The sequence below is a fragment of the Bombina bombina genome, chromosome 4 (assembly GCF_027579735.1).
Source record: "Bombina bombina isolate aBomBom1 chromosome 4, aBomBom1.pri, whole genome shotgun sequence".
Lineage (NCBI taxonomy): Eukaryota > Metazoa > Chordata > Amphibia > Anura > Bombinatoridae > Bombina > Bombina bombina.
In genome coordinates this window covers 1124557870-1124576726 of record NC_069502.1, presented here as the reverse complement: position 1 = coordinate 1124576726, position 18857 = coordinate 1124557870, and the positions used below count along the sequence as shown (strand labels likewise).

The window sequence follows — 18857 nt, the reverse complement described above, 5'->3', positions numbered from 1 at the left end:
GTGCGCCGGGAGCGCACACAGACACGGGGGAGGGAGCGCGCACGGGGGCTGGAGCGGGTGGAACCGCTACACTATGGAACATACAGTATATATGCAGGGAGAGGGAAATCTGAGTGCAGGAAGCCGCTCAAACAGTATTGCAGTGATGCCTCGATGTTGAGGCATCCTGCAATATTGTTCCTGACTGCTGGGCTCCATGGAGCTATCACTTCCGGTTTGACTCCACGTGGACCCCAGCAGTCAGACAGAGCATCAGAAGCCATCGGGCAGACTTCTGATGCTCTGTAAGTGTGCTAAGTGCCTTGGTGTGTACCTTCTTACCACCATCCATAATGAGAGGACTCTGGAGGTCTCTGTACGTGGCAGAGCTGAGAGCATAAAGAAGCCAATGTGCATCAAGGCTTATAAACCGTCGTATGGGTAGGGTTGATCTGGCAGATCAGCTGCTGCAGCCCTACCTAATTATGCGGAGGACAACGGCCTGGTACAAGAAGGTTGCAATTTACTTAATGCAGATTGCAACCCACAACGCTTTTTTGTTGTTCAAAAAAGCAAACCCCGGAATGAAACTGCCTTTTTTACTGTTACAGCTCCAGATCATTTTGGGGATTTTGTATCAAGATGCACCTGCTCATCGGGCGGTAATGGGAGAGAGCAGATTTGGGTCTACTCCATTTTATTTTCAAACCCCCCCCCTACTGTGGCGAAGCAGAATCCTCAGAAGAAATGCAGAGTCTGTATCAAGATGGGGCAGAGAAGGGACACCACCTTTTACTGTCCTGATTGCCCTGGCCAGCCTGGACTCTGCATTGGGGACTGCTATAAGCGGTATCACACATTGGTGTATATATATATATATATATATATATATATATATATATATGTATATATATATATATATATATATATATATTTAATTTTTTACATTTGCCGTTGTGGGTTTTTTTTGGGGGCGGTTACGTTTACTGTTACCGAGATGGCTTATTTTTGTTTTTTACTTTTACTGTGCCAGATTTTTATATTTCACTGTTCTATTTTTTAGAAGTTTTAAAATTGGTGCTGTATTTTACCAAAACCCCTGTAAAACCTATGCATGGGGGGCATGGGTGTACGTACTTAGAGGGTCTTGCAAAAAACAACCTGGAGTGTTTTCTTGCAATAACTTACAACAAGCTCTCCTAAATCAAAGTAAAAAAGCAATGTGTATGTAAAAATAAAATTGAAAAATTACCACCATACACTCTCTTCAATTTTTTTGGCTAAAACGGTTGCATCAAAGGCATCAAAGCACTCCATATACAATACCTTGGGGTGTCAACGTTTTAAATATATACACTTTCATGGCAATAAATAAAACTGGGGTAGGCAATAGGCCCCAAACTAAAGATAGGCCTATCAGAAGAAATATTCTCACTTTCAACTCAAATTACAAGTCATACATTAGTAACTGAACCTTCCCAAAATCCTGTCAAACCTATGCATGGGTGTACTTAGGAGGTCTTGCAGAAAACAACCTTGAGTGTTTTCTTGCAATAACTTACAACAAGATCTCCTAAATCATAGTCAAAAAGCAATGTGTGTAAAAATGAAAATTGAAAAATAACCACCATACACTCTCTCCAATTTTTTTTGGCTAAAATGGTTGCATCAAAGCACTCCATATACAATACCTTGGGGTGATAACTATTCAAATATATGCACATTCATGGCAAGCAAATACATTGTGGTATGTAAAAAGGCCCCCAAAAAGACGATAAGCAAAGAAGATATGTTAAATGTGAACCCCCTAAACAAGCCAACAAACCTATGCATAGGTGGTATCACTATACTCAGAAGATGTTGGTTAACACATATTGGGTCTTCTTTGGCAGTAACACATAACAGGAGCTGAGAAACAATGCCTAAAGTACAATGTGTGTGAAAAATAACACAAAAAATGACTGCCCAATAGTTTGACAAAGACTGGTGGTTGAATTAGTGTATGGAAAATGTTAAAATACCAGTTTTTAAAATACCCTAGGGGTCTACTTTTTAAAAATATATGGTTTGATGGGGGTAAATTACATTGGCCGGCTTCAGAAATGTCCGAAATAGGACATCGGTGCATGATGAAAGATGTGAAAATTTCAATTTGGAAAACTGGAATGCGCCCCCTAAAAATAAGGCCTTTTAGCCCCCTGAGAACCCAAGAAACCTATACATGGGTGGTATCACTGTACTCAGATGTTGCTTAACACATATTAGGGTGTTATTTGGCAGTAACCCTTAACGTTCTCAGTAAATGTATTCTTAAGTTACTATTTTGTAAAAACATTAACAACTTTTTTTTCTTTTCTTTCCAAACTTTGGCATAGATTGGTGGTAAAAGGGTTGCATGAAAAGAGTCAAAATACCCCAAGTTTAATACCTTAGGAAGTCTTCTTTTTAAAAAAATATATACATGTGAAGGGTTATCCAGGGATTCCAGACAGATATCAGTGTTCCAATGTAACTATAGCTAATTTTGAAAACTATGGTTTGGAAATAGCAAAGTGCTACTTGTACTTATTGCCCTATAACTTGCAAAAAAGCAAAGAAAATTTAAACATTGGGTATTTCTAAACTCAGGACAAAATTTAGAAACTATTTAGCATGGGGGTTTCATGGTAGTTGTAGATGTGTAACAGATTTTGGGGGTCAAAGTTAGAAAAAGTGTGTTTTTATTTCGATTTTTTTTCATTATATTTTATAATTTATTTATAGTAAAATAAGAAATTTAGAAAATTAGAAAGTCCATTTAATAGCAAGAAAATGGTATATAATATGTGTGGGTACAGTAAATGAGTAAGAGGAAAACGGCTAAACACAAACACCACAGAAATGTAAAAATAGCCTTGGTCCCAAACAGTCAACAAATTGAAAAGTGGTCTGGTCACAAAGGGGTTAAATACTATAATAATTAGAGTCAAATTTTAAAGCACTGGGCTCTGCCATGTTGTAACCTAAGTATCCTTACAGAAAAAGGGTATGTAGTATTTTATGTTATAAAATACTATCTATATTTATATTTAAACATTTTGGGCTCGATTACAAGTGGAGTGCAAACTATCGCTTTCAGCTTTTTGGCCATATTCTGAAAGCGTTAAAAAAGAACTAGCACCCCTGGCGCAAGCTGCAACAAAACCAAAAAAAATTGGTGGAACAAACTCACACAAAATTGTGAGCTTGAGGGAGATGCTGTCACAAAAATGTTTTGAAGTGACTACTTTTCCCGCTCAGTCCCTTAAGTACTGCCTCCTTTAACCCCACCCCTTGTTACCCTGTAATTATCTGAGGCGTTTTCCTCCCCAGGTCAAAGGCCCACTTTCATTACAAAGGTCTATAGTTTCATTAATAGTTGTGCAGTGCTACAATACTTGGCCCTAATGTCCAGGCTTTGTTGTAAAATGTTTTCTAAATTCTAACAGCTATTTTAGATAATGTTGTTGTATTTTGCTCTAATGCCAGTAATCTTGGTAGCTCCCACAGGTACACTGTACAATTTCTTAATCACCAGCAGATTCCTCAAATTCCTTTTGCTCTAGTGTTGTCTCCCACAGGTACAGCAGCCATTTTAAATTCGGCTCTTTGATTGTGTTCTTCCAGCTTAACTTTTTTGTTATACTACCTGACAGGCAAGTTTAACCCCTTAACTGTTGTGACTTTCAGAGAAAAACTTGCCTAAAATACCAGAGAATTTTTGCCATCACTCCATTTAAACAGAAATAGAGCCTTGGTTTTTTTATTTACATGTCAAAACGAGAGAGGGAGATGGATGGATGGATATATATATATATATATATATATATATATATATATATATATATATATATATGAGAGAGAGAAGAGACGAGAGAGATGAGACGAGAGAGAGAGACGAAACGAGAGAGAGAGAACGAACCTGTAAAGACATTGGAGACGACGCTGTTGTTCTTCAGCGTCAGGGAGGCTTAACGCCCTGGGATCTGAAATTCTAGGTATAGCCGCATACATTAGAAAAGCAACAAAATCTCCATGCAGGTAAATGATTAATGAGATGCTGTCTTTAGTGATAGAGGATTGACACTATGCACAAGCCTTATAAAACAATTGAACATTTATTTGATATGCATTAAAAGTTGAAGACAAACTCACAAAAGACAAGGAGTAGATACGTCATCTGACGTGTTTCACGCCCCACTGGCGATTTCTCAAAGATAGTCTGGTAGCGTCAGTATACATGTATAAATGACCGCGTAAAAATACACGCCCCCAGACGTATAAGCTATCTGTATGTAAAGTTGTGGGAGGACCCGCCCCCCAGTTGGAAGCCTCAGCATAGGTCAAAAAAGTAGGTGTTGTCACGACTTCATTCGTTATGAAGGACAAGCCATAAAACCCACAGGAGTACAAACAGATCAAAAGATACATGTATAACACTCAATACAAACATTTGACACCCTTGACCACCAGGAGTACACCACCCAAGACTGCCTGTAGCATACAACAGTTGTGTTTCTTTTTTTACCCTCATTACATGCCAATAATATATATACATATTTGTATTATGTATGTATATTTCTTTCATGTAAATGGCAAGAGTCCATGAGCTAGTGACATATGGGATATACAATCCTACCAGGAGGGGAAAAGTTTCCCAAACCTCAAAATGCCTATAAATACACCCCTCACCACACCCACAATTCAGTTTTTATAAACTTTGCCTCCTATGGAGGTGGTGAAGTAAGTTTGTGCTTGATTTTAATCTGTGATATGTGCTTCTCAGCATTTTGAAGCCTGATTCTTCTCAGAGTACAGTGAATATCAGAGGGATGTGAAGGGAGTATCACCTATTGAATTCTATGGTTTTCCTCACGGGAAATCTTTTCATAGGTTCTCTGTTATCGGTCGTAGTGATTCATCTCCTACCTCCCTTTTCAGATTGACGATATACTCATATTCCATTACCTCTACTGATAACTGTTTCAGTACTGGTTTGGCTATCTGCTATATGTGGATGGGTGTCTTTCGGTAAGTATGTTTTCATTACTTAAGACACTCTCAGCTATGGTTTGGCACTTTATGTATTAATGTAAACTTCTAAATATATGTATTGTACTTATATTTGCCATGGGTCAGGTTTATGTATATTACCTTTTGCAGACTTTCAGTTTCAAAATTAAGAAAAACAGATTTAGGAAGTTATTTTTTCTTACCTGGGGTATAGTCTTTTCTTCAAAATTTAATGTTTTTTCTTTAATTTTCACAGGCAAAATTAGGCTCGGCAGGCCGCAAAATTCTATTATTTATTGCGTCATTCTTGTCGCCAGAATTTTTTTGGCGCCAAGGTACGTTTGTTGACGCAAGTTCGTCATTGCACAAAGTTGCGTCTGCCATGACGTGAGTTGCATCTTTTCCGGATGTTGTTAGCGGCAAAAAATATCATTTTGCATTGCGCGTCATACTTGGCGCCAAATAATTTGATTATTTAAATCCCACTTCCTATATGCCTTTTGCCTTTCTCTATGCTCAGAGGGCTATGCTGTTTGCATTTTTTTCCCATTCCTGAAACTGCTATATAAGGAAATTGATAATTTTGCTTTATATGTTGTTTTTTTCTCTTACATTTGCAAGATGTCTCAATCTGATCCTGTCTCAGAAACCACTGTTGGATTCCTGCTGCCTGATAACTGTTCTACCAAAGATAAGTGTATCTGTTGTAAATTAGTAGAGATTATATCTCCAGCGGTAGTATGTAACAGTTGTCATGATAAACTTTTACATGCAGAGAATGTATCTATCAGTACTAGTACAATGCCTGTTGTTCCTTCAACAGCTAATGTACATGATATCCCTGTGAATATAAAAGATTGTATTGCTGATGCGATTCAGAAGGCTTTGTCTGCTATTCCGCCTTCTAATAAACGTAAAAGGTCTTTTAAATCTTCTCATAAAGTTGATGAAATTTGAAATGACCGACAACATACTTATTTATCCTCCTCTGATGAGGATCTATCTGATTCAGAAGATCCTACCTCAGAGTTTGACACTGACAAATCTACTTATCTCTTTAAGATGGAGTATATTCGTTCCTTGTTAAAAGAGGTGTTGATTACTTTGGATATTTAGGAAACTAGTCCTCTTGATATTAAAACTAGTAAACTTTTAAATTCTGTTTATAAACCTCCTGTGCTTACTTCAGAGGTGTTTCCAGTTCCTGATGCTATTTCTGATATGATTTAAAAGGAATGGAATAGGTCTGGTACTTCTTTTATTCCTTCTGCTAGGTATAAAAAGTTGTATCCCTTGCCAGCAATTAGATTGGAGTTTTGGGAAAAAATCCCCAAAGTTGATGGGGCTATCTCTACACTTGCTAAACGTACTACTATCCCCATGGAAGACAGTACTTCCTTTAAAGACCCTTTAGATAGGAAACTTGAAACTTATCTAAGGAAAGCTTACTTATATTCTTGCTATCTTCTCAGACCTGCCATTTCTATGGCGATGTTGCAGCTGCATCAACTTTTTGGTTGGAAAGTTTAGCGCAACAGGAAACAGATCCTGATTTGGAATGATGACATGGTGTCTAAGTCTAGATTGCTATCTCTTTCTTTCCAAGGTAACAATTTATTTGGTTCTCAGTTGGATTCAATTATTTTAACTGTTACTGGGGGGAAGGGAGTTTTTTTACCTCAGGATAAAAGATCTAAGGGTAAATCTAAGGGTTCTAATCGTTTTTGTTCTTTTTGACAGAATAAGGAACAGAAAGCTAATCCTCCCCCCAAAGAATCTGGTTCCAATTGGAAACCCTCTTCAAGTTGGAATAAATCCAAGCCTTTTAAGAAACCAAAGCCAGCCCCCAAGTCTGCATAAAGGTGTGGCCCTCATTCCAGCTCAGCTGGTGGGCGGCAGATTAATATCTTTCCAAGACATTTGGGCAGATTCTTTCCAAAATCAATGGATTCAGAGCATTGTCTCTTAAGGGTATCGAATAGGATTCAGAGTAAGATCTCCTGTGAGAAGATTTTTTCTCTCACATGTTCCAGCCAACCCAGTGAAGGCTCAGGCCTTTCTGAAGTGTGTTTCAGATCTAGAGTTTTCAGGGGTAATTATACCAGTTCCGTTTCAGGAACAGGGTCTGAGGTTTTATTTAAATCTATTCATTGTCCCAAAGAAAGAGAATTCATTTCAGCCAGTTCTGGATGTGAAAATTTTGAACTATTTTGTGAGAGTGCCAACTTTCAAAATGGTGACTATAAAGGACGATTCTGCCTTTTGTTCAGCAAGGTCATTATATGTCCACGATAGACTTACAGGATGCATATCTTCATATTCCGATTCATCCAGACCACTATCGGTTTTGAGATTCTCTTTTCTAGACAAGCACTAATATTTGTTGCTCTTCCATTTGGCCTAGTGACAGCTCCAATAATTTTTTTCAAAAGTTCTTGGTGCCCTACTCTCTGTAATCAGAGAACAGGGTATTGCGGTGTTTCCTTATTTGGACGATATCTTGGTACTAGGTCAGTCTTTACATTTTTCCGAATCTCACAGATATCAACTAGTGTTTTTTTCTTCAAAGACATGGTTGGAGGATCAATATACCAAAAAGTTCCTTGATTCCTCAGACAAGGGTCACCTTTTTAGGTTTCCAGATAGATTCAGTGTCCATGACTCTGTCTCTAACAGACAAGAGACAAAGAAAATTGGTTTCAGCTTGTCGGAACCTTCAGTCTCAATCGTTCCCTTCAGTGGCTATGTGCATGGAAGTTTTAGGTCTCATGACTGCAGCATCGGATGGGATCCCCTTTGCTCGTTTTCATATAAGACCTCCCCAGCTTTGTATTCTGAAGCAATGGTGCAGGTATTATACAAAGATATCACAATTAATATCCTTAAATCCCAATGTTCAACTTTCTCTGACTTGGTGGTTAGACCACCACCGTATAATTCAAGGGGCCTCTTTTTTTCGTCCAACCTGGACTGTATTCACAACATAGGCAAGTCTTTCAGGTTGGGGAGCTGACTGGGGAACTCTGAGGGGTTTGGAAATCTCAAGAGACGAGGTTACCAATCAATATTTTGGAACTCCGTGCTATTTTCAGGGCTCTTCAGGTTTGGCCTCTGTTGAAGAGAGAACCATGTGGCATATGTTAATCATCAGGGTGGGACTCGCAGTCCCCTAGCTATGAAAGAAGTATCTCGGATACTTGCTTGGGCGGAATCCAGCTCTTGTCTAATTTCTGTGGTACATATTCCAGGAATAGACAATTGGGAAGCGGATTATCTCAGCCGTCAGAATTTATATCTGTTGGAGTGGTCTCTCCATCCATATGTGTTTTTTCAGATTGTTCAGATGTGGGGTCTTCCAGAAATAGATCTGATGGCTTCTCATCTAAACAAGAAACTTCCTAGGTACCTATCCAGTTCAAGGGATCCTCAGGCGGAGTTGGTGGATGTGTTAGCAGTTCCTTGGATTTACCAACCTGCTTATATCTTTCTGCCTCTAGTTCTTCTTTCAAGAGTGATTTATAAAATCATCATGGAACATTTGTTTGTGTTTCTGGTAGCTCCAGCATGGACTCACAGGTTCTGGTATGTGGACCTTGTCCAGATGTCCAGTTGTTAACCTTGGCCACTTCCTCTAATACCAGACCTTCTGTCTCAAGGACCGTTTTTCCATCAGGATCTCAAATTGCTAAATTTGAAAGTATGGAAATTGAACGCTTTTCTCTGACTCAGTGATTGATACTATGTTACAGGCTCGTAAATCTGTTTCTAGGAAGATTTATTATCGAGTTTGGAAGACTTATATTTCATGGTGTTCTTCTCACAAATTCTCCTGGCATTCTTTTAGAATTCCTAGAATTTTACAGTTTCTTCAGGATGGTTTGGATAAAGGTTTATCTGTAAGTTCCTTGAAGGGACAAATCTCTGCTCATTCTGTTTTATTTCACAGAAAGATTGCTAAACTTCCTGATATTCACTGTTTTATTCAGGATTGAGTCCGTATCAAGCCTGTCATTAAATCAATCTCTCCTCCTTGGAGTCTTAATTTGGTTTTGAAAGCTTTACAGGCTCCTCCTGTTGAGCCCATGCATTCTTTGGATATTAAACTACTTTCTTGGAAAGTGTTGTTCCTTTTGGCTATCTCTTCTGCTTAGAAGAGTTTCTGAATTATTTGCTCTTTCTTGTGAGTCACCTTTTCTGATTTTTCATCAACATAAGGCAGTTCTGCGGACTTCATTTAAATTTTTACCTAAAGTTGTGAATTCTAACAACATTAATAGGGAAATTGTTGCCCCCTCTTTGTGTCCTAATCCTAAGAATTCTTTGGAAAGATCTTTACATTCTCTGGATGGTGTAAGAGCTTTGAAATATTATGTTGAATCTACTAAAGATTTCAGAAAGACTTCTAGTCTATTTGTTTTCTTTTCTGGTTCTAGGAAAGGTCAGAAAGCTTCTGCCATTTCCTTGGCCTCAGAGAATCACAGCTCATTCTACTAGACCAGTCTCCACTTCGTGGGCTTTTAAGAATGAAGCTTCAGTTGATTAGATTTGCAAAGCAGCAACTTGGTCTTCTTTGCATACATTTACTAAATTCTACTGTTTTGATGTATTTGCCTCTTCGGAAGCACTTTTTTGTAGAAAAGTTCTTCAGGCAGCTGTTTCATTTTGATTCCTCTGCTTATGTTTTAAGTTTTTTTCTTTCATTTATGAGAAAAACGTATTTTTTAGGTTGTGGATTTAATTTTTTCAGCGGAAAATGGCTGTTTTTTATTTTATCCCTCCCTCTCTCTATCACCTCACTACTTGGCCATTCGTTAAACTGAATTGTGGGTGTGGTGAGGGGTGTATTTATAGGCATTTTGAGGTTTGGGAAACTTTGCCCCTCCTGGTAGGATTGTATATCCCATACGTCACTAGCTCATGGACTCTTGCCAATATGAAAGAAATTAATTTATCAGGTAAGTTCTTAATTAAATTATGTTATATATGCATGTATGTGTGTGTATATGTGTATATATATATATATATATGTGTGTGTATATATATATATATATATATATATATATATATATATATAAACACACACAGTATATAGTAGTGCATTAACAGTGTAACTTTTGGAGCCATATTTGTATTATGCATTATTGTATTATGCATAGAGGCATAGGGAGCTTTTAAATTTAGCTGACACTTTAAAAAAAAATTAAAGTTTAATTTTCCAGTATTTTTGTGTAGATTTTACTGGAGAGCCTGCACAAATACTGGATGTCTGGTATGTAAGGGTGAATGTTTCGCAACAGAATTTAACAAACTAATAAATTTGTTCATTGGTTTTGAATGTTTGTACAAAATAATAACATTAGTTTAATATAAAGTTATTTCTAATGCTTTCTTTAAATGTAATATTTGAAATAGAAACATTCAAATTGATAAATTTACATCTATTATGTATCAATTTACTTAATTCCCTATTACATGAACTATTGAACTTCTGAATAGTATTTGTTAAATTGAATGTTACAAACGAAATTTCGAATGTGGACATTCTATCGAATTGTAAACATTCAAATTCGAAAGTAACATTGGAAAACTGTAAATAGCATTCCATTATAGAATTTTTAAGAATATTTGTTCTTATCAACATTTGATTATGTAAATCGAATTTTGACAATAAAATTCGTTCTAACATTTGAATTCAAATATAAACACATTCGCTCATCCCTAATGTTTGGTTGAATACTGGCAACCCTAATATATATGCACATATGACTGTTGATATAGAAGGATACTTTTCAGTAAAAAAAAATACAATATCCCCCATCTTAAAGAAGCAGTAATAATGCACTCAAATGATCAATAAATTTGCACTGGCACCAAACATCTTTAGAATCAAGAAGGCTGAATTTCAGTTTTGCATTTTATATCAAATATTATAATCCAGTTAATAGTTTTACAGCACAAAACAAAAATCTCCAATAACTGTACATCAGGGACAGAATACCTATGAAAAGGGTTTTATATTATTACTGACGTAGGGGTTCCTTAGCCCAAGCTTATAGGTTTGATCTATTCTTTTTTTTTAAAAAAAATCCATAAAAGTTTCCTGCTTAACCCCTTGAGGCCTAACGACGGCTCTGAGCCGTCGCAGAGTTTCCCACTCAGGTGCTAACATCGGCTCACAGCCATCACTAGCACTCTCCCACCTTGAGAGAGATCTGGGGGCTCCTACCCCGGCGACCGGGCCTGTATAGTGACAGGCATCACTGGGGCTTCACGTTTTGCGCAGTGACATCACGCGCAATGACGTGATGAGGTCACCACGCAACTTTATTGAAATATGACAATGACAAGAATAGGGAAAGGGGGCATGCTACTTAGAAGCCTGTAACTCAGGCATCTAAGCAGCTACAAACCCCCAAGACCCACCATTGGAAAGGTAATCGCCTAAGCTTTCCAACGGTTTAAGTCATAGGGATCTGAAAAAATATATATATTTAAAAAAAAAAAAACCTTAAATCAGTTTAGCACCCAAGTGGGAAAGTGCTTAGCATTTAAAATTAAAGGGGCATGGTAGCTAAAACTGAAATGTGCATGAGTGTATTTCAGTGTTAAATAGAAACATTTATGAAATATATTTGTATTAGAAAAATGGTTCCAGTAAAATTATTAATGTTACAGCAGCATAAACAGTTATACTGTGCATACCCTGTGCACCCTCTTTCAGACACCGAACCTGCTGAGAAAGATTGTAGTGGTGTTCTATCATGTCAGCAATGAGTTAATTTACATCATACAATATACTTCTGGCTCAGTGAGCAGGCATGATGTTTGCATGCAGGTGCATGGGGCATGGCCAGCATATCTGTGTATGCCACTGAATCAGAAATCACCTTTTCTAGAAGCTTTTGTGACTAATAAAAGTATGTTGAAAAAAACACTTCTATTCAAAACTGAAATGTACATTTCTATTTTTTTATTTTATTTTTTTATTGAGGTTTAGTTCAAAGCCAACAAACAATGTATGTCAACATTATCCATATAGAAAATTGTTTCAAGTTATATAATCAAACGTAATAGAACCATAAAATGCATAATAAATCTGTATAGCAATTTTGTCTTAAAAGAAATCAATATACATCATACTTGCTCATATAATAGTATGTCTTCTGGATGACATCAGAAACAGGGCTTCACTGTATTTACATAAGGCATGGAGCTATAGAAGACAGTTATAAACAGTAGAGGACCACTTTTGGGTCCCAATTAGTAAACCTCTATTTTAAGTTTTATAACTTTATGTCTAACGTATGACCAACACTGATTTTAAACTATAGATTCAACTAGTGCATAGAGTTGGTCAGACTTGCTAGGTGAGATAGAATGAGTATAGTTGCCATTATAGGGTTATATGAAAATAAATATATACTAGGCAATCTTGCAAAGCTCAAAAGGGACACTAAACTGATAACGGAAGTCTGCAAGATTTGCCTATGTAAGGGATAAGTAGAATGCGGCATAAACAAGAAAAAACGCGCATTTAAGCCTCCTAGCAAAGGAGGTATATTATGTAAGGTGGGGGGGGGGGGGAGGTGGTGGTTAGCTGAACATGGAAATCAAATATAGCCTCTAGACATACTCCAGAAGTGTCAAATTCTTGTACATGCAAGGGATTACAGTTGGGACAGTTACTAGAGTATGTGTGCTCTCCTTCAACTTTTTATATGCCGACCTAGATCTAGCTTGCCAATGCAGCCTAAACTAACTAAGGTATTGCGAAAAGCCAACTATATAAACTACTTGCTAGATATGGAGTGTAGATAATATAATCTATACCCTAGGCCTAGATTTGATAGTCAAAGTACTGGTTAGTAAGTGAGTGGGCGAGGGAAATACAGATATCAACCCTCCACATAAGTACTCTTCAGTTGGTGCTGAGGGATATGGTAACAGGTAAGTTGCATAAGATAAAAACAAAATAGAGATAGGTAGGTGCAAAAATAATTAATTAAACCATTGAACGCCTCCTCCGTGGAAATAGGGATACTCTATCTCCTGGATGCGGGCCCGCCACCCAGGAGCCAAAAGGTCATAAATGGTTAGTACCAAGAGGAAGGAGATTATGACACCTAAATAATGGAATAGCTTAGATTTTGTACCTGTATATGACACCCTAATTTAACTGACTAAAATTAAGAGGGGGGGACATTCTCAGACCTAGCACCAACCCTCAGAACTGTATAGAGAAACGAACAATGCATTATGCAGTTAAACTCAAGTTATATAATCCAAGAGCTTTTGACTGTGATAATGATACATCAGCCCAATGGTAAGTTCAAATATAACAGTATATGCAAAAAGGCTTATTAGACGAGATATTAATATGACCAATTAAACAACCATATTGAGGATCAAATTAAATCTAAGCCTATAACCTGAGTACCAGAGATGAATATTTCGAGAAGTGAAAACATATAGTTACAACAACGTAAATTGTAGAACTCCTAATTATTAAATATCCATGGAACCCCTAGGTACTTTATCAAATAAGACTCAGGTAGACATGCATAATATAAACAGTGACAATAAACAAATTTACGTGTCTGAAACCTGGAGATGAGATAACCAACTATCTCAAATACGCTGTCTATTGTGTCATGAAACAGATTCTGCTATTAGCTTAGTTAGCCCGCTTCATAATAGGACCAGCTCTATAGAAATATCCTGACCTCTCCAATACAGAGATATGGTCTCCAAAAATGCAAAGGGCCGTGCATAGGCCACATTGACTCTTTAGTATAAGCAATTTCTGCAATCTGCTTGCATAGGGCAGTCATGAAGGAATTATAGCTTTGCATCGTAAATGAGCGGCATAGGAAGCTCTCAAAGCAATCAGGGCTCTGCACAGGGTAATAGACATCTGCTAGGCCTAACACAGTTAAGTCTTAAATATATACATTTGGTTATAAGAGATGGTTAGCTGCAAAATAAAAAGTGTTGGAGACATTACAATATAGCATATACGAAGTCCTGCAGGCAGGGTAGGGGGAAAACAGTAAAGACAGCAACTCTAGCGTTTTAACAATAACTAAATTCCAGTAGTTATGAACGGACTATCCGTATAGAATTCAGCTATGTCTATCCCACTCCGACTTTAGATAGATGAGGAAAGCCTCCCCAGCTCTCCCTATGCTGGAGCAACCAATCTCCACAGCCGGCTGATTTAGGTATCGGTAGTAAGTTCCATAACCGTGCAGCTATTTGGGAAGTAAGAGGCCCAAAATCCGGATCCAAGATTCCAGACCCCAACATCTCCGCTGTGACCACAGCTCTGAGTTTCACTCCGCTATTAAGCGCTGACACGCCTGCTTTAGCTCTCATTGCTGTGTGTTCTGCTAGCCGATGCTCAGGCCCTTGACATGCTGATCTTTCATCCACTCTCACAGCGAGATCAGGAGTGTGCAATAAGCGTTGTAGCTCCGCTAGCTCCCACACTGTCCACTGTGTGCAAGCATTCACCATCAACTACTGGTCCAAGCATCTCGTGCAAGGTAGCTGTAAACGCATATTGATACGACTCCAAGAGTCTGTGAATTTCAAATCGAATCCAGTGAATGCTCTCCATTATTAGTTATAACGTTGGCCCACGAGGTCATAAATATGGCTGCTGTCTGCTTGTAGGGGCTGTATTCAGGCCACTAATCTCACTGTCAGATTGCCGTGTTGGCATGGAAAAGTGGTCCCCTCTCCAATTCTCAGTCGAGCAATTAGTTCAAAACGTCTTAGAGCTTAATTTGTATTAAATGGGTATTCTACTGCAAATTTTGGAGTATTTAGAGCCGAAGCTCTGAAAACATGCGTCTATTCTTCTAGGCTGCTGGCTCCGCCCCCCTGTACATTTCTATTTTGACTATTATGTCCTTTTAAATTAGTTTGTTTTACAAATGTCAAGTCTGAATTCAAGTGTCTACTTAATTTCTTGAGTCTGTTCTTGGCAACTTAATTAGCATTCTACTTAAATTGGTCAATATAGGGTAAAAATTGTTTGCTCTATTTGTTTGTAGCATGTTATTTTAGCAATAGCGACCCTGCAATGTTATGTTTTTAACTCCCAATAGGTTAAACACATAAAGTACCTCTCAAAAGCCACAGATTACTGCTGATCCTAAACAAATACAGCCAGTAAGCCAGTTAGCAGCAGCAGTTGCACAACCCAGCTGTGCATCTGCTTCTGTGGATTGGGTCAGTGCCTGTATGCAGCTCTCTGTGGCTACTGAACTTTAACTATGTGTTTAACTCTCTTGTAGAAGTTAAAAACATAGCATTGCAAGGTCACTACATGAAATAGAAAAAATAATTAGAATTCTACAGAATAAGTGCATTTCATTTTTGCACCAGCTTCAGGGATAAATTTAGTCATTATTGCATACATTTTTGTACTTAGTGATTACAAGTATTTTATCTTAGTTACCCTACTTATAGTAGATTGTTACATTTTGCTGACTGACTGCCAACATGACAAAAACAGAGCAAATGTGTTCTCCCTATATGTTATACATTATTTTTTCTTTAGATTACACTTGTTTCTTTTTTTTTTTTAAATTGATATTACAATCCATTTCCTGAAGATTTAATTTATAATCATGTTTATTTGCAGGTTCCAGTATTATCTTCAGTTGAAAAAGTATGTGCTTGATGGTCATTTGCTCTATACTGCAGAGCAGTATATACGTCTAGCTGGGTTAGCTGTACAAAGTAAGTCTATGCAACGCAGCATCTCATTTTATCTTTAGTTTTTTTTCATTGACATATCTAGAATGCTTGTTTTTTATTTTTAAAGAACATAACACATACAGGATCAATACAAAATACAAAGATGTGGCCCTTGGCACTAGTTTTAGTGGTTCACGGGGAAAAAGCAGAACTAAAAATGTGCGCCATAATTTTTGTCATCAGAGAAAAAAATCAGAACTACAAATGTGTGCTTTGGGGGACTTCTCCTGTATGGGGAAAAAAGGATGGCTACAGCTTTACCCATTAAAGACCAGCGGCGTACCTTGTGCATCGCTGGTCTTTCTATGGGGATTTTGCTTTTAATTGCGCTATTTCCCATGACCAGAAGGGAGGGTATAACAGCAGTATTAGAAACAAGAAAACCCTTTATGAACGGTGACGTACAGGGTTATGTTGCAGTCATTAAGGGGTTAAAAGAGGGAAGACCAGCAGACAGATCTAAAATACTGATCATCGGCCATCACTGATACACAGCATATTTATTAATTAAGCATATTTGTATATACTGTACTTTGTACGATCTCTAAGCAGCAGGGTCATGTCATCGCTCTGTCCCGTCTGCCTTCTCTGTCTTTATTTTCTGTAACCCTTGACACATTAAAGATAATAATATAAAAATGTTTAAGATATCTTTTGGGGTAAATTCACTATCATCCTCAATAGTACTTATCACTCTGTGCAACCTTTCACTAATGCTCCCACGTCTTGCCATTCTTTAGTGAATAGCTGCATAGCATTGAATGCAAAACGGTGACATGTTAAAGGGACATTAAACTGAATATACAAGTACAGTAGCAGCGTTACTACTCCCCATGCTAATGAATTTCCATCTGTGTCTGCAGCTTTCTTCAAAAACCATTTGCTTATTTGAACCCTTTTCAAGTTCTGCATCTTCACACTGGGCGCTGCCATCTTGGAATTAAATCATTATTATACCATGTGACAGAAGCGGACCACATTCACAGATCAGTGATATTGTTGTCTTCCTGATAAACTGTATCATGTACATCAGTTTGACGAGCATAGTACAGAGCCGGGCCTGCATTTCTCTATATTATTCCTGAGGGCTTTTTTATATTTGTTATGTAATTTTTAAACTATGTGCAAAAATGTAACTCTTCTGCTTTCTATTGTGCGAGCAACGCACAGCTGCCAAAAAGCCTGCAATATCACTGATCTGTGAGAGTGCACTGCTTCTGTCACCGAGTGCAACAATACACGTGTACCAAGATGGTGGCGCCCAGTATAAAGATGCAAACCTTTACCAACAATGTAATGTTAAGATAAGAGAACAGCTTTTAAGAGAAAACAATAAGCAGCATTTTTGTAATCTTTATATATAGTACAACCAGATAAGTATATAAGGTTAAAAAAATGCTTATTTTTAGATGATCACATTCTTCTGTTCATCGAAATTTCCTTCCATATTACTGAACATGCGCTCGTGTGTAGTATGTCACCCCATTCATGAGGAATGCGGGACAAAATTTTCGTAACCTTTGAAATTTGTTACCTAACAATGTGCGCATGTTTGTAATTACTTAATCGCATTCCACACATTCATGTGGAGTGCGATTATGTAATTGTGCACATACACACATCGAAGTAGCAAATCTCAATTAGGTAGCTAATTTTTGACAGAACACCAGCTCCGAAAATTGCTGAATGTGGCCGCCATTGTGCGTCATTTGTTTAGTGCAGAAAGGCACGATTGCACATGCTTACTGTTAACTGAATGTATAAATCTGTCATAGACAAACTTCTTGTAAGTGGAGGTCCATAAGATTTTGCCTTTCAATTTATTAATTACATTTTTGGAATAAGTGTATATTACAGGCTAGTTGAATATTTGTATAGTGCTCCCATTTTCAGAACTTTTTCTTTTGCTCTTTGCTAAAAGAGCTGAATTTGGGATATTTTGAAATGCAATTCATTTTTTTTATACTTACCTAAAACAATTATCACATTTTTTTTGTATTCCTTTTTTCATATTTTATGAGGAGTAAAAGTAATTAGACAACTGTTATTTATCTAGATATTTATGTTACTTATACACTTATCCTATTGCTGCTGTTGATTAAAGTCATTTATTTGTAATTTAGTTTTGCAGGGGACTCTGAAGTTTATCACGTATGTTTTGAATGTTATGTTGAAGCATTTTTATTGTATCTGCAGTTTTTCAAACCATCAGATGTTTTTTTTGTTTTTTTGTAGTTGAATATAGAGATTATGAAAGATTTGAGAATCATGACTTTCGAGAGTATATGTTGTTTCCTGTGGTAAGTGATATATATTTTTTTTCTATCAATGCAAATTCAAATTTTCATGATAACTGAATGATTTATAATTATTTCAAATGCATTGGAATGTCAACATAGCCTAGAAAGACAGGTTTTACTAATCATTAGCATGCTATACCTCTTTAGAATAATGCCTTAATTGTGATAAATGATCTTACGGTTCATCATTAGTAATATTCTTTATATTTCTTAAGCCACTTGCAAATCAGATACAGTCTGAAGTGGCATTTGAAATAGAGTATAATGACTTTTTTTATTATTTTTAAATCTTACTCAAGGGGAATAACTTTTCTTCCAGATACTGGGATCTTTCTATCCATCAAATCTTTGATGTCTTCCCAACTACAAGGTTGATCATAATGCTTTCTAAAAATGTATCTAATTATTTTTCTACAAACTTTATAATTAAAGTCTATGGGTATTTTTGAAAATAAAAATCATTTGATAAGCTTCTCGATTGTAATTGGCTTCTAAACTGGTTGTGGCCACTCGTTTCTTTCAAAGGGCCATATTTGGCCACTCAGATGTTTTGTCTGATAAGAACTAAAACATATATGCAGAACAGTGTTCACTGCTCGGCCCATCCCCAGAAAAACAGTATACGGTAACCAGCCAATTAGATGTAGCAGTGGGTTCTTCTGGAATCATTGATTGGCTGCGCTGTCAGTATATCTTTGAGTAAACTGGTTACTTACATTTTCCTAATGCAGTTTATGCTTTAGCAGCAACTAGACACACAATACGAAGCGTGATTACTTT

At 37.1% G+C, this 18857-nt stretch overlaps 1 protein-coding gene across 2 annotated transcripts in view; it reads left to right on the top strand.

Moving 5' to 3' along the window:
• Window positions 1-18857, top strand: part of PTPN14 (protein tyrosine phosphatase non-receptor type 14) — a 304902-nt gene that overhangs the window by 144219 nt on the left and 141826 nt on the right. For both annotated transcript variants that reach the window (XM_053712491.1, XM_053712492.1), the window contains 2 exons: window positions 15662-15759; window positions 18013-18077. In XM_053712491.1, coding sequence (XP_053568466.1) covers window positions 15662-15759; window positions 18013-18077 — 163 coding nt within the window. The remainder of the gene's footprint in view (window positions 1-15661; window positions 15760-18012; window positions 18078-18857) is intronic.